Source organism: Patagioenas fasciata, chromosome 24, assembly GCF_037038585.1.
Source record: "Patagioenas fasciata isolate bPatFas1 chromosome 24, bPatFas1.hap1, whole genome shotgun sequence".
Classification (NCBI taxonomy): domain Eukaryota; kingdom Metazoa; phylum Chordata; class Aves; order Columbiformes; family Columbidae; genus Patagioenas; species Patagioenas fasciata.
In genome coordinates, this window is record NC_092543.1 from 5,266,559 (window position 1) to 5,291,796 (window position 25,238).

Here is a 25,238-nt window from a genome sequence, read left to right on the forward strand (position 1 = left end):
ATTTCAAGTCCAATAGATACAGTTGCACTAAAGCACAGATCCGGAAAGAAAAGGGGGGAAGAAAAGGCATCCAGAGATAAAGAATGTGCAAAACCAAACTGTATCAGCTCCAGACAAGCGCCAAATCCTGTCCTGCCGCCCGGGGCTCTTGCTGTGCCCATCGAGTGTGTCAGGGCTCTGCGGAAAGAACAACGCTCCCAAACCAAATGTCAATGTATTTTAACGGCAGAGGAAGGATTTTGTAGCTAACAGCTTGTGTTTTCAACACAACAGGCAAGAGAGAAGTCTTTAATCCTGTCTCCACCTCTCTGTGGCATAAAGAGCTAAATGGCACCAATTGCTTGGGATTTGTGTTTCGCAAACAAGCGTTGCCCAATTTGGGTGAAATATTTTGCAGGTTTAGGTGCAAACCTGTAGTAGTTGGTTATTGTGTATTAAGCACTCGGCAACACACGGTGAGCGGAGCAACTTCGCTGGAGTTTCACCATGTAAATCTTACCCATTGCATGTGCCACTGCAGAGCTAATGCAGAGGTGGAATTTAAGTCTTCCAAACGCCATTGAGCAAGAAACCAGGGAAAAAAGACATCCTTCCTCCCCACTCGACACTCCTGGGATAAATCACTTCAGATCTGGGTGTGAATCATTACCACCACCCCAAAAAGAAGGATATTAAGTCATCTTCACAGGGTCACAAAGGCCCTTTTATTGGGTGTCTAGACTTAACTACAGGAGGGGAGGTGACAGAAAATATCTAGAACACTGGTGCTCCTATTGTGATGGGTAGATCTGCACGCAGTGACACGGTGGCATTAACACCCCTCACCTACCTGCGCAAGGTGTTACAAGTTACGGAAACTCGGATGATTCCCATTTTCTCCAGGGTTTGTGAGAATAGAAAAACCTAGCCCAGAAAAGTCTCTGTTTAGCATTCTGGAAGAGAAACAACAACAACCGCTTCATTTATACATTTAATTTTTAATTAAAAAATAAAGGTTATCTTAATACATCTCTTGCAGCCTTTGGGCAAAATGCACCCTTGACAAGACTTTATGAAACGTGATGCACATCTGTTCTTGGCACACATCTTCAACAAACGTGAACTCTCTGCAGCAACTTCTTAAATCCATCATCCTCCCAACCCCTTAAAACACTTAAATGTTCTTTAAAAAACAAACAAACAAACAAACTACAAAAATTAGAAGTGGGCCCAAAGCAAAATCTCCCAGATCCAAGCATCCCAAAGCTTTTGGAGCAGACTCAAACCCAGACCCTCATCTCGGGCAAAGTCTGAGCCTGGATCACACTGCAAATTCACAGACACGGCACCCAAACAACCAAGAGAGATGAAATCCGAACGCTGACCCGGGTAGGAATCTCGCTTTGTAAGCTTTGCTCTTTACATTGGGCCAAACCTATGGGTCTGAACTTTAAAATTCCATAAGCTGGGCCTGTTCTGAGCTGAACTAAGTGCTGGTTACAGGATGAAATGGTGCTGGCACAGCTCCCCATTTCTCAGCTGTCCCCGATCCAAGAGCCCGGGAGGTTTCTCGAGGTGGTTTTCTCCGGACAGACGGACAGACGGGTGACGCTCAGCGCCGGAGGGACGGGCGGCCCCGCGCACACGGGATGTCTTCGTTCCACCACGGCCCACGACGGCCGATTCCCAAAGGCACAAAGTGACCAATCTTTAGACTTATACACAAGGTCTACATATATATATATATTTATATATATATGTACACACACACAATTACATACATATTTAAATATATATATATACATATATATATTTGGTTTTGGCTTTTCTCTTTTTTTTTCTTTTCTTTTCCCCTCCTTTCTTTCCCTTTTAACTTAGCGGTGTAGTCTCCTCCGAGGAGGGCTCTGCTATATGTTCTGGAGACTTCTCTGTCTCCGAAGAGACTTCTGGCTTCTCCTGTGTCACTTTAGGCTCCTCGGGGGCTTGACATCTCTCCAGCTCCTGACTCTGCACCTGGCTGTTCATTTTTTCCTCTGCTTCAATCTCCTCTGAGGTGGGGATGGAGTTTTTCTTTGGACGGCCTTTGGGCTTCGTTGGAGCCTCCTGTCCACCCTTCAGAACCTGGAGCAAAGAGATGAACCATCAGGGTCAATCTGAGCTTTGCTGCCATGAGAAACCCTTTAGAGAAGGATGAAACTTGGCTTTGACCTCAAAGTTAATTCATGACTTGGTCGCTGTTTCAGCCTCACAGTGATGCCCAGGGTGCATGGATAAGCTCACCCATTATTTCATATAATTAAAATGATATGCAAACATTAAAAAAAGCAAGGACACACAGAAATCTAGAAGTCTCTAAGTTCCTACACCAGCCTAGGCACGCAGTCCTGAACACTAGAGATTTTCTGCAGAATTCAGTGCCTTTCCTGAGTGTTTGCTTAATGCTAAGCCCAAGTAAGAACAGTCATAACCCTTAACCAGAATTTCCTCTGACTGCCTTTCCTTCAGCTTCTTTGTCTTCTGAAATAGCCTTTAGTATTATTATTATCGTAACACCTGCATTAAAATACATGAGACTCCTCTCATCTGTGTAAAAGCTGGGAGCCAGCAAGGTAAGTCTGTTCCTGTGTTTAATTCCCTCTCCCTTCGCAACATCAGTGCACAACAAGACACGTCCGACCAAAGCGCCGTGTCCGAGCTGATCCCAAAGCTGTTTGAAGTGGCAGTAACTCCTGCAGCTGTCGCATACGGTCACAGATACAGCCCAGAACTGCATCTCCTCTCCCAGATCAGAATACATAAACATCTCCACTGGAGAATGTCACAGCATCACGGTTCCCACCCGGGTTTAGCGGACAGTTGTCCTTTCTAGAAGCATTTTAACTGGAAAAGAGCCATAAAACTGAGAATAACTGAAAGAGGTGAAAGGAAGATATGAAAAGCAAGAATTAACGATATTAACTCTCAAAACTGAAGTGGTTTCCATGGAGCAATACAGTCTTTTTTTGTCCATGCACAGAACCAGTCCCACCAGCATTAAGATCACAGAAATGCCAAAAATGCAGAGGGAGATATTTTGGTTCCTCCCTCTGTTCTATTCTTATTTTTTTGCATCCCTTTGCTGCGTATTCTTCCTGCTGCCTCTGGTCCCTCCAGCCCACCACATATGTTGCAGTATAAACTCTTTTAAAAACAGTATGTTTCTAAGAAAAGTGATCAAGAATAAAAGAAAACGTGGTATAAGCAGACACAGATCACCGACACCATGCTCAGCTTTCAAATCTGTTCTCTTGAAATCAGATTTTAAGGATCGTGGTGAAGAAACAACGAACCACATACCATTTTCTTCCACTTCATCCTACGGTTCTGGTACCACGTCTTCACCTGGAGCTGTGTCAGCCCCAGAGACTGGGCCAAGTCGAGCCTGGGAGACAAGACAGGCAATAAATTCATGGAGAAGAGCAGTCCGAAGCAAACATGTCAAGAATCAGGACACCCAGCATCAGTCTGCCTTTCAAAGTGCTGCTCGTCGTATTGCATTTCTTCTTCACGACCTACATAATAGGGATAATAGTACTTTCTCATTTCCCATGGAGTCGTAGTACATCTAAATCTATTCATTTCTAATGTATTCTGCTATTATAGGCAATTTAGGCTTATAAATGAATTTATTATTTGCGTGTTTAGCTTAAGGGTATATGTGGCAGACAGCCCATAATCCTGATTCATCCTCCACAAATCCCCAACGTGTGAAAGCTCCTCTGAAACCGCTCATTACTTCGATATTATAACCCAGGATATGAAGCAAATGCGGCTCAGAGGAATCCTTCGTCCTTCCCCACGGATGACAGCGCCAGACAGCTGGCAGTGTTGTAACGCAGTTGCACAAGGGACGGAGCTGGAAATCCTCAGGGACGCCGGGCAAGCGCCCCATGGAGTCACCGAGTCCTGCCGGTGGGACAGTTCAAACTCCACGGCACATCCCAAGCTCTCTGCTCAAACACACATTCACAGATTCATGATTTTCCCTCACTTTGGATTCACTTTAGACCTACATGTTGGGTTTGTCTGCAAGATATCCCATTGACTTGAAGACACTATCACTCAATGCTTCACCATCACGCTTCCAGCCATGAGATGACAGGGAGACACGCTGCTTGACTACCTCTCACCTTAGTGCATGTGTCTTATTACACTTTGCTTACCTGCAACCAGTTACCATCTCTTGCCACACACATTAGCGTAACTGGTATTGCTTAGAAACCTGAGGAAACAAACACGGGGAAGTGGTACACGGGCAGGAATTGCTCATCAGCAGCCTCAAACACGTACAAAGCCAAGGAACAGTCGCACCATAAAATTAATTAACAGCCTCGAGTGCTTCAACAAGTGTCAACCATCTGGGTACGTGAAGCTGTGAGGAGTCAGTACGGGAGCACTAAAACTCGGAAACCGTGTGAGACAGCCTGGCCGTGCCCATGAAATTCGGTGTAGCGGCGATCCTTGGTTTTGGTGACGGGCAGACCTCCAAAGTTAATCTAAATACTGGGAGTTAACTTACTGTGGAGTTCAAGGTCTGATGCACCTTTTAAATCCTCTCTAAATTTACTGTCTTAATAGGTATTGCACAGGTCTTTTTAAATTTGCAGAGCAGGATTCAAAGGCTTTAAAAGAGAGAAAACCTTCCTTGTTTGTCCATTTTGGTACCAAGTAGTAAGAGACCGACCGACCTACCTATCAGGGGTAGAGAGATACTTCTGCTTCTGGAACTTCTTCTCCAAGCCCATGAGCTGGAGCTCCGTGAAGATGGTCCGGCTCCGGCGGGGCTTCTTTAAGCGCGGCGCGGGCTGCTCTGCCTCCGACTCGCTGCTGCCGTGGGTCTCGCTGGTGGGGGGCTCGGAGCTGGTGGCCCCCGGGGAGGGCTGGGCGGGCAGCACACGGGAGCTGGTGGCAGTGGGGACGAGCTGAGGGACCACGGAGGGCTGCCTGGTGATGACGGAGATGAGAGGATACGCCCGCAGAGAAGGGGACCCTGGCAGGGAAGGAAGCAGAGGTGGGTAAAGACCAGTCCAGAGGCAGCGTGGTTAATTCATCTCACCCCGCACAGTTTGAGGCGAATCATTTTCTTGCTCCGTGCCTCAGTTTACCTTATTTGCAAAATGGCAACAATCCTTCTTACTTGCTTCGCTGGTGGTAAAACACGGATTAAAGTTTAAAGTACATAAAGTATTCCAAGATCTTGAGATAAACGGTCGTGTGGAAAGGAACGCGTTACACCAGCAGGCTGATTGTGAAACTCGTAATGTGAGTCACCGCTAATGAAAATTATGATCTCTAGACCTCAATGAGTCTATTTGGGTGAGTAACTCATCATGGTGGAGGAAAGGAGCTGCCAGCCTGGCCTGCTGATGACCCATATTCCTTCCCCTCCTTCCACGTCTCTGCAACACTAAAAATCAAAGCATTTCTATTAAATTTAAATCATTCCACTTAAATCACCAAGTAAGTACTTGAAAGATGAGATAAGAATTGCCAAGCAAACCTTTAGCTTGTCTAAAGCATCATCTACCTCTTCTTTCTGTGGATCTTTTTCTGAGGTACAGCACCACCAAGTAACCTGTTTCAGCCAAATTTACCAGAAAGAATCAGCCCCAGATCAGTGGTTAATTGATACTTTTACCCTTGTACCCCTGTATATGTCCATAAACCACAAGATTACTAAGCAGTAATAAATCACCAGAGCTCCGAGACCCCTGCAAGGCTCCGAGTGACTGAAACCTCTGGACAAAAGCATTTTTACAAGGAAATCTCTTCAAGGGAGGTCAGCAAAAGGTATTTGATACCAGAGCAACCAGGGATATTTGCTTTCCCTTATGGCATGGTAGCAGCATGGTCCCAGAGCTTGATATGCCTCCATCAAACAGAGGAAAGAGGCTATTTTTCTAATAATCACCTAGGATCAGGAATACAAAACCCTGCTTTTCTTCCTCCAGGACCAACAGCAAGAACTTGGCTGTTTTCACAGGGTAAAACAGAGGTTGGTTGTTAGAGAAGCAGATGACACTGGAGTTGTCCAGGTCCACGTTTTCAAGCGCTGAGCACCTGAATGAGGGGATTTATCTTCCCAAACGTTCAGCAGCCAGCAGCTGTGACCTGACCAAACGCTCAAAAAAGCTCGGCACACGCTTATTTTTGGTGCCCACGTCAGCGCGTTTATTTACTTACAGCGCTTCTGAAACGGCTGCTCGGCTTCTGTGCAAGCCGTGCTTTGCAACCGCTGAGTCGCTCGGAGCTCCAGGTGGTGAACAGATTTGTGAGGCTGTTGACATCAAGTGCCTTATATTTGTTTATCATTTGTGCTCATAAGAGGAGCCTTCGCTTATGGTTTGACACCAAACAGTTGCGACAGCACTTTTAGAAACCACCGTAAATAATGAAAGCATCTGCTGATGTTCAGCCCAGCCGTGCTAAAGACTTCTCAGCTTTCTGCCCTCCGCCCCATGAGGACGCGGGATGGTTGGGGCATAGAGTAAGGACGGTATTTAGAGAAAGATGTGGGGTTCAAGGCTGCAGATATTTTTCTGGGGTGATTTAGCTCTCCTTGTTGGTAAATGGGACATTCTCTACATTGAGCTAGCTTCTAGATCACAAATAAAAACGTCTAAGCTCAGTGTCCTGTTTTACATTTACATTTACATTTAGTTATCTCAAAGTTCAAAGGCAGCTGAAGTCGAGCCAGTCCATTGTCTCTAGGTACATTATGAACATGATTCCTCTTAAATCATCCGTACGCTTCTTCCCCTGATGAAGCTTTGGCTTCCAAACACTATGAAATCTGAGGCTAGATCTAAATTTCACATCCCCCGGAGTTCAAAGGTATTTTCTAGACTGACATGGTATTGTAAGAATGGAATAATTTCTTAATCTTCAACAAATTAAACGCTGGCAAGCTGCTTTTGTCTGCTCAGCACTGTTGTGACATGCTCCGTCTCCCAAAACGGGAAGGAATGGAAATGAAATGATCTTCCCTTCCTTACCCGCCTTCCAGAACAGTTGCAGCTGAACTTTCCTGCATTGTTGTCTGAGCATCTTCTCCAATCCTGATCCACTGGACTTTTGCACTTGAAAGCCAAAAAGCAGCTCGCATCAGCACAAAACCGAGGAATTAATTTGCTATCCCAGCAACACACCTTGAGTGTTTTATTGTCTCCATCTAAAACAATCAGGAGGTGGCACAGCCAAATAGTGAAGCCGCCCGCAGTTTAGGACGCAGGAGGTTCAATGATCTTCATAGGGACAGTGATTTTATACAGGTCTCAGTTTTATCTATTAGAATAGTCTCAATCACCCCAAAGTCTATAGGGTAGTCTCGGCTCACTTTGTTGCTGAATACTCAAATACTTGGGAAATATTAGCATAATCCATATTTCACACCATGCACAACTGTAATTAAGCAACAGAAGTTTTCCTGTAGTTATTTTTTAATCATTTGAATAGTCTTAGTTTCAAGCAGCAACAAAGCTCTTACTCCTGTCCATCTCCATCAAGCGAACATCTGGCCACTCGGTTGCTAAAAGTAACCCAGAGCTAAAAATAAAAAGGACATTGGATCTGCAGAGTGTTTTCTAAGGACCTGAAAACATTTTGCTTTGCTATTTAAATCAGGCCATGCTGGCAGGCGTTGTACAGTGAATAACAGACCTGCTCCTTGCACAACGCGCTGACCACACCACCTTGAAATTAACTGCGTTACTCAAGCCAGGCGAGTCTAGAAGAACCCTGGCCTCTCGTTCCCTAATTACATGTGAAATATTTGTCCTAGAAATGCATCATGATCTAACATATCCAAAGATTATCTTTCTTCTCACTTGGTTTGCTTTTCAGCAGCAACACCAAGAGGGAGGACAGAGAATTCACCCCATTTTCTCCAAAGGTTTCAATGAGCAATGTCCATTTTTTCCAGCCCAAACAAGCCGATATCTCAGGCACAAACCTGCATCGTGCTGGGTTTTTACTCCCTCGTAGCCTTCTTATGACGAGCAGATACGACACAGAAGGTACCCCACCGCTACACCGGGTCACCTTGCAACAGTTTTAATTAAAAATAAATACTTCAAACAATTTTTTCCCCTTCTTTTCCCCTCTCCTCCTCCTCCCTGGCTTACTTTCAACCCCAGTAGGCACAGACTAGGGGGAAGAGAAAAGGAAAGCACTAATTAATTGCACTGTTTGACTGCCGGCAATGGCAGAACAGTTTTCCTCCTGGGCAAATTCAGCTAATTCTGTTTTGGAAAGAAAGAAAAAGGAAGGAAAGATTTATGGATCAGCTCCTCTTGGCAGGTCAGCCCCGCTCGGGGGCAGAATGAGATCTCACTCCAAACGGGCTGCAGTGAAAGGTAAATAATAAGAGAAAATGAACTTACGACTCAGGAAGGTCTATAAATCTGCTGTCTCCTGAGTGTCAAAACAAAAGGGAACCAAGGAGCTGAGTTCATTTAGGAAAGAGCTTCGTTTTGCCGAAGGAGCAGGCAGCCTGCTGAAAGGAAGCAGCAAGCCCCGAGCGAAGCAAAGGCAAAGGCAGCAAGAAAACATCGACAATAAGTTGAACCATACCAGTTTGTATAGTGGGGAGGGCGTTACATTGACTTTTCCCACCACAGATCCCCAAAAGCTGAGATTTTCCAGCCGGGCCATTCCCACAATTGCATTACATTATCCGATAACACACAGAAAACTTTAACCACTGTGTAAGTAAAATACTGCACTCATCTACTCTTCATGTTTTCCTTAAGCTCCACTTCATTATTATCAACTATTAGAAGGCAGTTTGCATCAGTTTTTTCCCAAGATCAATGCTGTGCTCCAACTGATAAGGATGTAAAGGAAAAATAGAGAGAACAGCAACAGGCTGTGGATCTAATAGGAAAATTCACGTGCTTAGGAGAGGGTTGAAGGGAAATAACCAGATCCCTGCAAAGAAATGAGCCGGGCGATGTTTACACCGTGCAGCACGGTGCTGTGCACAGATCCCTCCGCTATCTCCAGAATGGGAGGCAGCGCAGCCACGCCAGGGTATGATTGCACCTGAGCTAATTATGGCCTGACGAGAGGTGGGCTAATGAGGTTGTGAACGTTGTGTTGACAGCTCGACAGCTTCCCAGGCACGAGTCGGCGTGTTCGCGTGGCACGGCCATTGCAATGTGTTGATCCACATGGTCTTTCAGGGCTACCTACCCCTCTTGGGTCCTCTCCCAAGGGGCTGCAAGTCCAGGCACAGCCACAAAATCTTCCTGAAGCTGTCCCCTGCACAAGGCAACCGAGCCTCAAGCCCAGAGCTGAGACCTACATATGGACTTCAATGTTTTTTCGCATCCCTGTCAATGCAAAGTTTGGTCAGAGATGCAGTGATGGGTCATTTGTCAGGAATCCTTTGCATCAACCTGTTCAGACATTGATTCTCTTCTCATTCTTTCCAGCCCTACTGTAAGACCACCTTACAGAGCTTACCCCTCCTTGAATATTGAAATAGCTGGAAAACCTGCACGTGACCCTCAGACCCTTTGAAAGTGCCATATCTCAACTTTATAATCAGACTTACCTGTGGCTATTACATATTAAATAGAAATTCTGGAAGTGGGAATGCTTGAGAATGCTCTTTATTGCTATTCCTCTTTTCTCAGCACCTCAGAGCTGGCTCACTTAACAGACAGCGCTGTTTCGGGAGGGGAGATTTGCCTTTGTTTTGCTGCTTATATTTTCTACTTAGCTGTCTTTTTGTTCGGTTACATGTGGAAACCATTTGTACCTAAGCAAGAGCCAAAGTCTCTGCACACAAGCAGAGGTGAAGGGCACTTGAGAGCCGCTTCGAAAACTTCCAAAAATAGCCCCAGAACTCAGCCCGAATGCACGGAGCCAAAATTTCCATGGGAATCTTGAGTATCACAGAGGTTACAGGAAAGCAGAGCAGTCAACCCTGAAATCTAACTGCAGCATTAGGAGACACTGGTGGTACTCCAAAATAACATTCAACAAGGTTCCTCGGACTAAAGCCTCCTCAATCAAATGTTCGAGATACAGTTCACATCATGTTCTATTTCCACTTCAATTCAATGAAGTTTGACAAGGACCATGAGTCTTGCAAAAAATAAATGCAATGCAGCTACCCAGCAAAAAGTCTGCTTGGTAGTACATGGTTTCTTTTCCCTGTGGAAGAATCCAGACCCAACTGATGCCCGTGGCAAAACGCCCATCAGCTCCAGCGGAGCCAGGATTTCACCTGCCTGTATCCACAGGAGGAAAACAGAAAAGAAACGAAAATTAGTGCAACTAATTTTAGTGCAGCTAAAATGATCCTTTTTAGGGCATTCTGACTGGAGGCCAATTCGTCTGTACCTTCTGTGATGAGCCAAGTGTAAGCGGGGGAAAAAAGTGGCACCTTATCGAATGGTAATTTTTCACAACAGTTTCTTAGGTGGGGGAAAATTAGGGCTCAACCAGAGTCCTATTTTACCTTCCCTAGGCACATCAGAGAACAATCACGTTTTTTGAGGGAGTAGGTTTTCAGCTAAGCCGGTTGCAAACAAAACCCCTGATGTCTGTAAATGATAACTTTTATATTATAATAATATAGAATATTATAACGTATCGCAGCTAAAAAGCATCTCTCATCATGCAACTACACAAGCTTCAGCTGCTGGTCCCCAAGCTGTGGGGCACTTAGATTAAATTTAGCCCAGTTTCAAAGCCACAAGTGAAATTTCCGCAGTGCTTGGAGCCGTGAGATCCAGATTTTTCATTTCAAGCCTGTCCCCGTTAGCAATTTATCAACATAATGCTTCAGTATAACTTCTACATAATAACAGTAATTAATAAGTTTGAATGCATCCGAGGCATGCATGCCGGAGGCCTTCACAAAAAACTAAGCAGAAAGATAATTAATCCTTACTTAATAATGACATTTGATATTTATATTGTGCTTTTTTTACGTGTTTAAGGCACTGTACACACAGTAAGTAATTGGTCTTGAACAAATGATGAGCCTGAGAGCCTCCCTGAATGAGAACGTGTCTAAGCCCCTGCTGCCACGGGCAGATGTAGAATATCCTGCCTCAGACAGCATGGGATGCCATAAACACACCCCAAAAATTCACCGAGAGCATCCATGTCTTCTCCAGCCATGCCAGACTCCTGAAGGATGGCACCAGGGTTCTTCTGGTGGTATCCATGATAACAAGCTGGCTTTGTTCACGATCCCTTTAAATCCTACTCAGCGGGAGAGGGGTGCTCGGAACCCAGGTCCTAACACATCTCCTGTTAGGATACATGGGCTCAAGCCACCACGACTGGAAACTGCTCCAAATGGAGACCCTTACTGTTTGGACTCCAAGGGAGATTGAAGACCAGGGCACATCAGTTCCGGAGAAATAAACACAAGCACATCTCCATCAACAACCGTGCTCGTTTACTGTATCTGTATGGAAGGCCACTTTGGCTCCGTTAAGCCAACTTCAATTTGAAGCTCTTTCTTTTGAACCAAGTCATGTTAGATACTTCAGCCAAGTGTTTCCTCCATTACCGAGGGCAAGACTCAACTCCAGAGCTCATTACCCACTGGGCGCAGATTTAGCAAGCAAAGTAGCCAAAAGATTACAGAATCAAATAGCTAGAAATAACAGATTTACAGGCAACCTCTGGTCTTGTCTATTGAGGGGGGAGGAGAAACGCTCTACCAAGAAGACAGAGCTCTCAGAGTGTCTAAGCTTAGGTTGCAACCAGTTTCTGTCAGATAACTGGACATCTTGGGAGAAACGTAGGAGGCCAAATTCAGTTCCCTGGCCAGATGGCGTCACCGGTCAAGGAGCAAGATTTGGACTTAGATCGAGAAACAGCTCATCAGAGCTGAGAGGATGAAGCTTAATGGAAGGATAAGTCACGTTCTGTTCTTTATACTGCTCCCCAAGTATCTCCTTCTGGCCACCACCCAAGATACAAGTCTATACAGACTTTGGACTGACATATTATGACCATTCTTACATCCTTACACACTTGATAAATAAATCTGCCTGCTCTCAGGACTTCACAGTTTCTGTCCAAGTTCAAACACATAATGCCATGCATGCATAAATCAATCCGCCCTTTAGTTCCTGCTCTGTTAATTATTATCACGACAAGCATAAGCAAACACTGGCATGGGACAGCTGAGTAGCTGTGCACACAAAAGCACTCTTCAGGTTTGCAAGCCCACCCTTGTGAGCTCCAGCAGAAAGAACTTGCCATAAATATCAAAACCTCTTCCTGCTTCGAGCCTCTCAAACACTCTGGTGAGTGACACGTGGGAAGAAAGAGAGGTCAACTGTTTCTCAACACCAGATTGTGTAAATTTTGCCTGATGGATCTTTTGGAAAAAGCTTTTTTCTTCTTGGGAGAAGAGTAGATCAGTGTTTAAAACACACAGACACCCCTCTCTTTTCCTCCACGCTGAAATGAAAGGGGACTTCAGCATTAACCTGAAAGAAACCTGTCACATCTTGGCAAAGACTTTGCTTCCTAAAATCGTGGCTTATCATCTCAAGGGATGCTTTATTAATAATCTTGCCCCCATCAGGACATGTTTAGCAGAGAGTTTGGTCTCTCTGAGCTGCGTATATGATTCTTTGATCTTGCATCTGCCCTAACAGAGAGAAAACTCAGGTCTGTTTCCTCTATGGACAAAAATAAACTCTGCGGACAATTTGGCTGAACAGCTGCACAAACAATGCAATTTAGAAGGATGCAAATGATACACGAGCAGGTTTTGTTCACAGCCTGTCTGTCCTTTGTGTTTGCCAATTAGATCAGCAATCTCAACCCAGCTCCTGTGGCTGGGGAGGGAGGAGAGACATAGGGAATAAAACTAAACATAATGCACATCACCTATTCCACGAGGCTGAAAGCTTATTATCCCAATCTAGAACACCTCAGAAGACAGATTTCTTCCAAACCTGTTTGGTTTTTTTTGTTGAATAAGCTGACGAAGACCATGTTGTAGCTTCCATTCATTTCATTGAGGGTGGTGGTGTTGTTTTGTTGTTTTCTTTTTTGTTTCCCAGCTTAAACAAGTCTCGCTCCTACCGAAATTCATCTCATGTCAAAGAGCAAGCTGAAAAATGTCTTGAGGACAGGCAATCTCACAGAATCCCAGAATGTCAGGGGTTGAAGGGACCTGGAAAGCTCACCCAGTGCAATCCCCCCATGGAGCAGGAACACCCAGCTGAGGTTCCACAGGAAGGGGTCCAGGCGGGTTTGAATGTCTGCACAGAAGGAGACTCCACAACCTCCCTGGGCAGCCTGGGCCAGGCTCTGACACCCTCACCCCCAACAAGTTTCTTCTCCTCTTTCAGTGGAACCTCCTGTGTTCCAGTTTGCACCCATTGCCCCTTGTCCTGTCATTGGTTGTCACCCAGAAGAGCCTGGCTCCATCCTCCTGACACTGCCCCTTTCCATATTGATCCCCAGGAATGAGTCCCCCCTCAGTCTCCTCTTCTCCAGCTCCAGAGCCCCAGCTCCCTCAGCCTTTCCTCACACGGGAGATGCTCCACTCCCTTCAGCATCTTGGTGGCTGCGCTGGACTCTCTGCAGCAGTTCCCTGTCCTTCTGGAACTGAGGGGCCACAACTGGACACAATATTCCAGGGGTGGTCTCCCCAGGGCAGAGCAGAGGGGCAGGAGAACCTCTCTGACCTACTGACCACCCCCTTCTAACCCACCCCAGGTCCCATTGGCTTCCTGGCCACAAGGGCCCAGTGCTGGCTCATGCTCACCCTGCTGTCCCCAGGACCCCCAGCTCCCTTTCCCCTATGCTGCTCTCTAATGGATCGTTCCCCAACTTACACTGGAACCTATCTCAAAACGGACGCACCCAGAATAAGTAGTTCCATGAGAAAAATGTCACCCTTAGGGTTGCAAAGCACTTTGGAGGATAAGCCAGAAATTCCAGTTGGTGAGCTCTGGCTGTCCCCATGTCCAAAGAATGAGCCCTCAATCACGCCAGACATCAGCGTGCGGGGTTTTTTTTCTTTTCTGATAGGAAGTCAGCCAAGGAGACGCCGTTTTCACACCTCCTGACAAATACAGATTAGACTTAGGGTGGAGACGGGAGCTAATTAAACATAAGGGATTGAATTCGGTTTCTACAGTGCTCAAATCCTGCTGACTTTAGTTGTGAATTAGTATTATGGACAGAAATGTTAAAGGACACCTGTCTCCCACAGCTCCAATCTAGAAGTAGAAATGTGCCCCTAGAAACACTATGATGTTGGGATCCAGATGGGAGACCCCTGCCGCACCTTGAGGTTTGGAGGGCTCAGTCAGAGCTTTGGTTATCGCCCATCTCTGGCTCTTATCAGCACATCTATTTACCTCCGAATCTCCTACGGCACCTGCCACTGCGGAATGCAGCATCGCCGTGTTCCGCAGGTACGTCTGCGGCTCCATAATCTCATTTAAATACCAATCAGAAAAGTTAATATGCAAAAATACAATGCAGGCCTTTCTTCTCCCCACGTGTGTGGGTGTGCGATTCCCGCTAGCAGCAGAAACAGCTCCAGGCTGACGGGAATATTGTTTCATTCCCACCGAATTCATCTACTCTCACCTGCCCCATAGAAGGTCGAAAGAACAAAGTTCTGTTCGCTTCCATGTAGATTTTGGGGAAAGCCACTTTGCTGAAGACATTTCCTATTAATAAACTGCATGAGCACCGCATTGAGAACTCTCTTTTGTGTCACACGATTACGAAATTCCTTAATGTGCCACTAATATGTATGTTAATATTGAAGCAATGCATGCATCCTGTTATTGTGCAACCAGCAATGTTTCCAAGGGAACTCCTCCAATAAGAGGCACTTATGCAGCGCGTGGTTTTTCAAATTAAAATAGCTTTTTTTCAGCTTGAATTTTGAAGTTCTTCTAAACCAAGGAAGATATTCCGCTGTGGCTGCCAGTTTTGACGTGATGCTGATCTGAATAAGTCTGCAGGGAATACTTTTCTTCTATTTCCCAACTAGCGCCATGGTCGGACTCTTTTATGTGGCGCTGCCGGATGAAACTCATCCGAGATCTGGCATTTCCACCCTCTCCCCGCAGACCGCACGACACACTCTCCACATTGCCAGTGTTTGCATTAAGCTTTGAAATAGAGGCCCTACCCCACCTGGGATGTTATTAGATAATCTGTCCAGAGAATTTAGGCAATTATTGGCATTTACTGCTATATGATGAAAAGCAAACAACAGCACCAATCCATCAAGTTGAATTGGTTTGCTTTGCTCAGCAATGGTGTAATAGTTATGAGTGATGGTTGAAATTCTGAGAGCTAAACAAGCCTTTAATTTAGGTTTGGTGAACCACATATGAAAAAGCACTTTAATTCTAACGTTTTTAAAAACTCCTATTCATCTTTTTCTCTCTCTTGAAGGATGAATGCAATGCTACGACTGTCTCTGTTTCCATCCTGGGGGATCTGCTGGGAAGCCAGATCCAAGGTCTTGCAGTTTATGTAGAGCTTTGGATACAGTCTAGAAATAGACTGAGCTTAAGGCACATCCCTAGTCCTTTCCAGCCTGGAGGGAACGAAATAAGAATCTCCAAAGAAAAATAAGAAATTCTGTATTGAAACAAAAAATCCATGAGAGTTGTCTTTGCACATATTACAGAGGCACAAAATGTGCATCATTTTAATTGTCTTCTCCTCTTTGGGGTCACCTTTCATTAAACCATTGAGAAGAAAACCTACTCCCACCAAGACATTAACATCTCATTTTCAGTGCTGCTTGGGTGAGGAGACCAAATAAAAATAAATGGCTTCTCCAACAAGACACATCATCCATCGTCAGCATGTAAAACGCAGTCATTAATCACAGCAGCAACCTACTTATTACAGTATTCAAGCACTGGCAGTACAAATGCTTATAAAACAGGGGCTCCTTTCATAATTCCCTGCCCTTGTCTCTCAATAGTTTAGAGGATTAACCCTTTTACAATGAGGGATGGGCAAACTGGTTTTGCCTAATTCCAAACCAGCCTGACGTCATGGGTTCGAAAGTTCGACTTGAACTCCAACACGATGAGATGTGGTTTGTGCCGAGGGGAGCCAGCAACAGGAGCTCCAGGAGAGGAAAAGGAAGGCGGGCAGTGAAAGAGCAAATCGGAAAACCCAGCAGGACATGGGCAGAACGAGAAAAAGCCCAGTGAAGGGTTAAAGGATGGATAAAAATTGGTAAGGAATGAGTTGAAACCACTACAAAGTAATAAACGCAGCCTTGTCTTAACATCTATCTTAATGTGATTCGCGGTAAAGCCTCCCCTGTTCTACAAACTGGTCTCTGGCGGGGAAAAATTACAGGGTTTTTTGGTATGTAATTAATCCTCATGAAGAGCACAGTTAAACATACGCGGTCCCCACTGACCACGTTATTTCGGGCTGCTCTTGCATCTCCCAGCTATTCCGCCGGCTCTGCAAAATGACGAACTGCACTGAGTTATCCAGCAGCAGCGTGTCCCGAGCTGCACTGAACGAACGCTCAGCACAGAACACCCAGATGTTTGCAGTCTGATGCAATTTCTTGTCTTTTTCTACACAACCAAAACTTGCGTTGGCTTCGAGGAGTAAATAAGAAGTGGGGACGGGGGGGAAATCAAGAGGTACTGAGAAAAGCACTAATTGGATTTTCTCTGCAGCGTGCAAAGGGTTAAATTAGAGTCTAAAATACATAAGGCTCACTATTTACTGATTGTAAAAAGTGAGGCATCTAAGTGAAGAAAACTCCTGCAGAGAGAAACTAGATGAGGTATATATTTGAATTATCTCACTGTGTGCAAACGGGCCCCAGTTCAACCAAAGGCAACAGGTTTTCAACCACTTTGCCATCAACTGGACAAACATTTCCAATGTTGTTATCAATGGAGGTCATTTGCTTTGGGGAAAACAAACATTTTGAGAAGACAAATTACAAGAGTCCAGCACATCTTAAGCCAGACTAAAGCAATGTGCCAGGTATTGGAAACGGACACTTAAGTTTCTTCTGGGTGGATATTTCGGTAATTAACAAAGCAGCAATAAGAGGCAGCTATTCCATTATGACTTTCTTTGTATGTAAGAAATACTCAGTGAACACCTTGTGGACGTGACTGGTTTCAGGGTAAAGTGGGCTACGTCCTGGTAAACTGTCAGCGAGCAGTTAAAATCATTACAGAGGTCCTCAGAAATTCAGCACCAGCTCCGCTTCCTAAGAAATATTGGGAGTTTTCCCAAGATATTCCCTCTAAAGCAAATGCTTCTCTTCAACCGAAGTTACCTTCAAGGCAGCGTGATGAATGAAAGCGTTTCCAGTATCCTTCACTGTCCAAAAGGATTTTCTATCCCATAATATACTACGGGAAAGTATCTTTTATTTATTTTTTATTTTATTTTATATTCAGAGATAGAGAAATATCAAAGTTGAGACCACTGGTGAGTTAATACGAGTCAAACAAATCACGCCCAGGCTGTACCAAGCAGTCAATGTACGTGAACAGATAACAGCGATGCTTCGTTTTTAAATAGCCGCCAATTGATTTTAGCGCATTTTTACAAGCTGTGGTATGACTAATCGTGACAATACTAAGAAGGGAGAAATAGGGCATTGACCCCAGAAATCAGTTTTTTCAAACTATTATTATATTAAAGCCACAGGTAATCAACTAGAGCCACCAAGTTGTCTGCACTGTGTTCATTTGCTCACCGAAGGGGAAGAAAACAGGCGGCATTTTTTCCTAAGCTGAGTCTGGGCCATGGAAGTGAGATATCAATGACTATCATGGTTTTATCCCGTTTTTTTCTGATTAACACAGCTGGATAGGTATCGCTTGTACACTTTTCTGAAGGACAGAAATACCTATTTCATAGTCAAAAGCTCTTTAGAAAGTGTCGGTGGAAGCTATTAATTGATCCTGCTATTAATAGAAATGCATGGAAAGCAGAAAAAGATATCAAAAAGGCAAAACAACCATGAAAACTGAGCACAAAAGAAAATAATTTGCCAAATTGAGTTTGCCAGACTAAAAACCAAGTCCGTTTAGCCAGTTAAAGAGCTCAAAGGACACCCCAGCACGGTGCATGCACTCAAATCCACCTTTTCCATTTCCACCCGTCCCATTTCTGTCCTTTCATTGCTCTGCAAACCTCCAGCTTCTCCATCCACCACCAAGACCTTTCCAGAGCGAAGCGACGTGGTGTCCTTCCTTAAAACCAGGATCAGGCCTTATCTTTCATTTTAAACGCAGCTGCTTAAGCAAGGCAGCAAACGAACCAGACCAACCCTGAGCCCTGCAGAAGCCCTTTCGGTGCTTGGCATCCACGGGGAGATCGTCTGTCTGTCCGTGGGGACAAATTTAGTTCGCTCGGGGGACAGGAATGACCCCGCTGTACACGAGCTCCTGACGGATCTTTAGGGACAGCACATCGGATGCGGCACTAAAAGCGCCCGGGACAGCCTATCCCCACAAATGCAAGTTGGGAAACCCTATACCTGCCAAATTTGAGCCGATCCTGACAGCAGGAGATGCCTTTGCCCTGCTGGAAAGGGGGCGGCGAGGAGAAATGCTGGGGACAGAGAGAAAACGATCAACCTGGATTCATTAGAAAGTACAGATATTGTCTTAAAGCAGGCTTGTGAATCACAATTTAAAAGAGAATCTCCCCCACCTCCTGAAAACACCACCGTACATTGTTAGACTTGAATCTGTCTATAAATCCATCTCTTTATCACATCGGCTATTGCTTTTTAAATAATATTTTGGATGCTGTGCTTTGTTCGGCTGAGACAAAGATGAACATCCATACCCACTGCGGGTTTGAATCAGCTCACGCAAAGCTTTCGGCAGCTTATGAGCTGATACTTACACAAGTAAACCCTCTAAATCCTGACGATGAGATGAAACACCACCAGGACTTCTACCATATATTTCTGGTGATCTTTGCTGCCTCTTCTCATGCGATTGCTCGTCTCTGATGGACAGAAATGCAGCTGCAGTGGCACTTGCTGTGACATCTCTTCACAACAGACAGGTGCTTTAGGGGTCTCTGTCCCTCAGCCCCAAGAAAAAGCTGTCCAAATAACATACGATCAGCCTGGGATTTCACAAATGCTTTGTTTTTATGTAATTTAAGTGCTAAACTACCTTATAATAATGTGCTTTTAAATGTTTACAGTTAAGGCATAATTGAATTTGACTCACTTTGGCCTCAATCCAGCTACGATTTAATTGACTTCAGTGGGAGTTGGATTGGGCTCTAAGTAATTTTAACTAAAATAATCCATCAATTATTCCTCACCCACTTCACCAAACTCCTTCCCATTATTTATGATTGCTCTGTAATTTATTGCAACAAGGTGAAACCAACCCTTCTGAGTTCTGGCGTGGCTCCCTGTCCCTCAGCGGAGAACTTCAGGATATCCAGCAACCTAAACCAAACCCGCTTAAAGCAAAGAGCAGAGATCCAGATCCCAATACTGTCCTCTGCTATCACAGACAACTTCAAACATCAGCTCCTCCACGACTTCGTCACCACAGGAACAAAATGAACTGTTAGCAAAGCTGTCAAGAGGAGGTTCTGAACTAAACAAACAGAAGGGTGAAGCAAAATGTGCTCGCAAACGTTTGGTAGGAAAAAATAACTCCCCGTTGGCTTCAGACTTTTCATCATGATATTGGATCAATTATTACATTACTCACTTTCTATTTCAGGGGGATTTTTTTGCCTATTTTTCCAGTTTGAGCTGCGTGAATAAACACAAGCCGGAGCAACAGGCTCTCCTAAAGATGTATAATGTTATGCAATTATACGTACGCGATACGTGCCGCATGCAAGGAGATACTTTCCATAAGAAAGTTCCACCACTGCTAATTTTGCTTGGAGGATGACAGGATAATCTGTCATAGAATACTCTATTTAAGTAACCACAAACCTATCACACACGTTTCTCTGTCTTGTAAAAGAAGAGGAGATGGTTTTATTAAGGCTTCAACCCTCCTGTGCTTACACAACAGTGTTTTGGTGTTTAATGTACTAAATAGATGTGGCAATAGGTTCCCGTACACTGGAAGCTACAGGGGCCTGTTCTTGATTCAACATTCATTCTGAAGATGGCTATTAAATTTAATTCAGATGAAATCCAACCTCTGCAAGGTGAAAGGAAAACTAGCCATTAACTATCCTGTAGCTTGCAAGAGAAATCGTTTAAATGTATTTTTCTGATTATAGTGGCTCTGACTGATTCAGTACGAGTACAGCCTTGTTTATTTGGCTCAATAAACGCCACAATACACATTCACACAGCACATTTGAAGCTAACGATGGGTCATTTTTACAGGGAATTGCGTTTTTCTTTCTGAAGAACAGTGTTGGCTGGGGCTCATCCCAAGGGACGAGCTTTGCCTCAGACCCAAATGCTCCTCACAACCCAAACCTCAGTCTGCGGCTTCACCATGTGCAGGAAAAGCCGTCAACGCTCCTTCCACCCTCATCTCCCTCCACTTAACGCTTCTCTTTTTATCCCAATTCAGCTGCACATGCTTAAATATTTAGTGTTTGCTCATAGCCAAAGGAACAAATACTTTCCACTTGGTTCCCAATGTTTTTTTCTCTTCACTTAAGGACGGATGTTGCTAAACACATCGCTGCTCAAGCACAACATCTCTGATCCTTCAGCTCCAAATAAATGATGAAGGCACAGCAGACTTCTCTATGCAAACACCTACGAAACTGGGCTCCCGACCCCAGGAACAGCCGTGCTGCTGAACAGAAGTTGAGCTGAAGTAGCTCATTACTCATTACTGCCTCAAACACCCCCGGTCCCGGCTATGACTGTGCTGGCAACGTTCATTTCTGGGATTTTAATTAAGATGCATTTTTTCTAGACCGCAAAGAGCCTAAGTGCTCACTCCCCGATTAACTCAAGAAACAAAGGAAACACGAGTTAAATAGCATAGTACTGTATTTCTGTACTATTTAGTCACTGTTTCTTTTCATGTTATTTTTAATTATTTTTTTAAACAGATATGTGTTGGGTATTTTTCAAATTCTTTCACATTTAGCTACTTTTTTTGTGGGATTGTCCATTTCTTTGACAATGATTGATAATATAATATAATATAATATAATATAATATAATATAATATAATATAATATCATATCATATCATATCATATCATATCATATCATATCATATCATAATAATAAAATCCTATTACCTAATACAAATAGGACCTCAATTGCACCTATAAACCTCAGAACGCTGACAATTCCCAAGTGTGGACTTTCGTAGCAGTTTCTTTGATGGTTTTAATCCTGCAAGCAAATGTCTCCCCGTACCCCAGTTCTCAAGCACTGCACCTCCACAAAGCTCATGGCACTAGACACAGATATTGACAATGCACCCCGACACAGGGCCAGGCCGGAGCTTGGGCTGGAAACACAATCTGGAGGGCAAATGCATTAAAGATCCCGGGCACAAAGAGAGAAAAAGGCTTTAATTGAACAGTAAGCAGAGAGTCATGCTAGCAGCACTCCGAATGCACTGCTGAATCACGGGAGGATTATTAATGATTATTTAATGAATATATATTAGTGTTGCAATGACAACATTTGCTAGACTTGACTCAGAACCACATATTAAATAAAGATTTCTCTCCTTTTTTCCCATGGGGGTGGTTGGAGTCGAAACAGCTGCTGGGGAGCACCCGTCCTATCGAAAACGCTAAGGATCCCTTAGCCTAAAGCTGATCTCCAAACCATGGGTTTTGATGCCGGGTTAGTCATACGCGTCTCTGGATGTTGGTAAATATTCAGGTTAATATTCCTTTTGCTTGCATTTTCTAATGGACGGGAGGCAGAAATCTCGTCCTGTTCCTGGCAGGACTCTCACCATCGGCTCCAATGTGAACACGCTGAAAACATTTGGGACTTTCATGCCTATTTTGGCCAAACACAGAATTCCACTGTCTACACAGGAGGGAGAGATCAGCTCTGAAAAATTCCCTTTGTCAGCAATATCTTGATTAACAATCAGATGTTGTATAAAAATACGTCAGCGATTAAAGAAGGCAAGGAACACCACGCACAAATCGATCAGAAGCAATAGATGCTGAATGAGGAGAGCATTAGTCCTGTAATCTCTTTCAAAGAGTTGGTCATCGTGATCTGGCCTCCTAATCACTCCTGGATCCTTAATTATTAGTATTTACAAGACAAATATTCAGGTTGGAGGAAGACTTATGCTTGGGCCAAGGGTTTACTTGCCCAACTCTCGGGATGCCCCAACAGCAAGTTTTATATCAGCACAGCTCCGCTAAGACCCGAAACTTCCTTTGTATTTATATCCAGCTAAGCACGAACCAAACCACCAAACCTAAGTCCAAGTGCAGGTCTTGGATTTTTAAACACAACAGAAATGCAAAATGAACACTCGCAGGAAAGCAAAAATAGAATTTGGAGCTTATATTATTTATATTATTTTACTGGGAATTAGTCCTTTATGAATATTTTGTAATAGTTAGCATTTTTTGGACAACATATTGTGAAGTTTCAGTTTCATCATCTGATTGTCTCAAGACATCAGGTGCCCCCACTGAAGTGCGGCCTTGTGGGAAGAGCATATATCAGGAAAAGTGCCTATTTCACCAGAAAAAAGAGTCCATACATCAGGAAAAGTGCCTGTTTCACCAGAAAAAAAGAAGCATTTTTTTTCTCTTCGTTTTAAAACAATCTGGAATGCATTATAAGAATGCTACTTTTGCTTTTAACATGGATTTTTAAAAGCTCGCGTTACACTAATCTGTGAAATTTAGTAACGCCCATGGTCAAAACCCAATCGCTCCTTTGGTTGCGTTTAAATCAGTGGTGTCTAGAGGACACAGATCCATTTAATGTATTTATTTGTGGTGTCTATCCCTGCAAAATCATTCTGAGTATTTTCACATCTCTGTTAGAAACAGACTAACTCCTTTCTAAGGAAGAAAGGATTTCGGGTAGAAAATACTGTGTCTCAGTAGCAGTTTTTCTCCTTTTTCGAATTTTCTGATAATTCTTTGTACTCCCACAGACGGCAATGAAAAAACCACCAGTAGTTTCAACAAGCACAAGATCAAGGCTGCTTTCTAAAGGACCTGTGCTCCTGTTAGCACATTATCCTTCGCATCGCTTATTTATTTGCGAACACCCCGAGGAACGTCGAGCCTGAATCCTACACTGCACGCCGAGACTGGCACAGCGTGAAGGTTTAATAAGTAATATTTTCCATGGGAAACGCGAGGAGCAAATGAAAACGCTGCCATTGAGGATGGGGTGTGAAAACTCCGATCTGTGGCAGGGGCTGGGTTTGGGGGAGTCTCCTCTGTAGAGATGCATGGCATAGAATCATAGAACCTCCCGAGTTTAAAGGGCTGAGGTCCCCAACGCCTGTCCCTGCAGAAGGACACGCATGATTTTGCTTGCCTTGGCAAGGTATTAGAGGTCTGGCTTAAAACGCTGCCTGTGCACGCCGACTCCCCACCCCGGAGCATCCCCAGAGCATCCCCGAGCATTCCCGGAGCATCCCCGAGCATCCCCCGGGCGGGATGCGCGCTTACCGGCGCAGGAGTGCAGGGGCTTCGGGCGGACCAGGAGGGCCGGACAGACGGAATACAGCGAAAGTTTCTGGAAGTAATCGCAGGTCTCCTTGGAGAGGATCTCATCGATCATGAAGGTCTTGTAGCGCCTCCTGCCTGTGTCGCCACGGCCGAGCCGCGCCGGGGGCTGCCCGTGCATGGCGGGGGGGGGGCGGCCGCCGGCCCCGGGGCTGCGGGGGTTTGCCAGGGCGGCCGAGCATGGGCCCCCCGCCCGCTGCGAGCGCTGCCCCGGCCGCTGCTGCCGGCTCGTTGGTCGCTGCTCCGCGCCGCTCCGCTCCCCGCTATATAAACCCGCCGATAAGCATCTCGCCGCGGCCTTTTTTAGGAGGCTCGGGCTGTCAATCAGGGCGCCCGCTGCTCCCCCAGCACCATTGTTACCCGCGCCGGGCGGGGAGGATCCCGCCGAGCTCTCCCCTCCCTGATCGCTATTTTAGGAGACCGGGGTGTGTGTCTTTCTCTCTCTCTCTTTTTTTTTTTTTTTAATGCAAAAACTGGAAATCTTCCAAATTTCTTTTTCCTTTCCCCTCCTTTCTTCTCTCTCCCCCCTCTAGACTAGTAATTACTTTTAAAAATTAAAAGTGCACATCGCGCAAATGCAGTTCCCGAGAGGATAGCGTGCTCCCCAAGCCCCAACGGCTTTTCTCCGATCGGCATCAAACCTATTCCCCAGTCCTCAAGTGCTACAGGGGAAAAGAAATCCTATTTATAGGTGAAGCAAACGCTGCCTTCTCCGGAGCAGTTTGGAGATGATTTACTGGCAGATCACTGCTTATCTCAGCTGGATTTTTGCAAAGCTGAGCTTTGGGCCCCTTGTGCTGAGCCCAAGTTGTGCTGAGGTTTCCCTGCTTTGCCCAAGCTGGTTTTTCTCACAGGCTGAGCCCCAAGGGTTATTTCTCCGCTCCACGGCCTCTCCGCTGCAGTTCCCCCGGTTCGCAGGCAGGACAGCTCCAAAACCGGGACTTTTATCAGCTAAGAAATCACACCGTACCCCGTTTGGAGTCCATGAGGTTTAGCACAGGAATCTCCGGGACACCTTACGGAGGGGAAGATGCATTAGGAGGAATCCTGATTTCAACCGGTTCCCGCGTGGTTTTCCAGAAACCACAGCCGGCTTTGCAATTACTTGCGGCCGCAAAATGTAAATGGGTAAAGAGAGACTCATTATGGAAACGTGCCGCCCACCAAAACAAAAAATATATACTCTCAGCCTTTATACAAAGATTTAAATAAAATCGTTATGAGCCACCCTAAAGTCTTCAAGCTTTGCTGATCCAAATGGCAGCAAACTCTTATTTTACCTTTAGAAAACTCAATCTGTTTCTGCAAAAAGGGCAACCACCATCTAAAACTCTCATAAACGATTTGAGCAAGTTTTATTGGGTTGATCTGTATTTTTTAAAGACCTCAAAAAAAAAATCTATAAATATCTTTAATGTCTTTTGTGAAAGCGCTATTTCTTTTTCAATTACAAGTGTTGTTCGGCTTCGGAGCCAAATTCAGAGACGTATTTTGCCGATTTGGAGACCCCTAAACCAACAAAACAAAGGATACTCGCGTTTTCCGCACGCTGTCGGAACT

At 44.8% G+C, this 25,238-nt stretch overlaps 1 protein-coding gene across 1 annotated transcript; it reads right to left on the minus strand.

Moving 5' to 3' along the window:
* Positions 1 to 957: 957 nt before the first annotated feature.
* BARX2 (BARX homeobox 2) lies at positions 958 to 24,058 on the minus strand. Its single transcript, XM_065855734.2, has 4 exons — positions 23,622 to 24,058; positions 4,711 to 5,008; positions 3,316 to 3,400; positions 958 to 2,100 (listed from the first exon to the last, which is right to left on the minus strand). The coding sequence occupies exons 1-4, from the start codon at positions 23,797 to 23,799 to the stop codon at positions 1,849 to 1,851; spliced, it is 813 nt and encodes a 270-aa protein (XP_065711806.1). The 5' UTR covers positions 23,800 to 24,058; the 3' UTR covers positions 958 to 1,848.
* Positions 24,059 to 25,238: the final 1,180 nt, after the last annotated feature.

Coding starts and splice junctions, on each gene's coding strand:
- BARX2 (XM_065855734.2), bottom strand. CDS start 23,799: ATGCACGGGCAGCCCCCGGCGCGGCTCGGCCGTGGCGACACAGGCAGG. Junction 5,009..23,621: donor GCCCCTGCACTCCTGCGCCG/GTAAGCGCGCAT, acceptor CTTCCCTGCCAG/GGTCCCCTTCTCTGCGGGCG. Junction 2,101..3,315: donor GGATGAAGTGGAAGAAAATG/GTATGTGGTTCG, acceptor TCTTTGCTCCAG/GTTCTGAAGGGTGGACAGGA.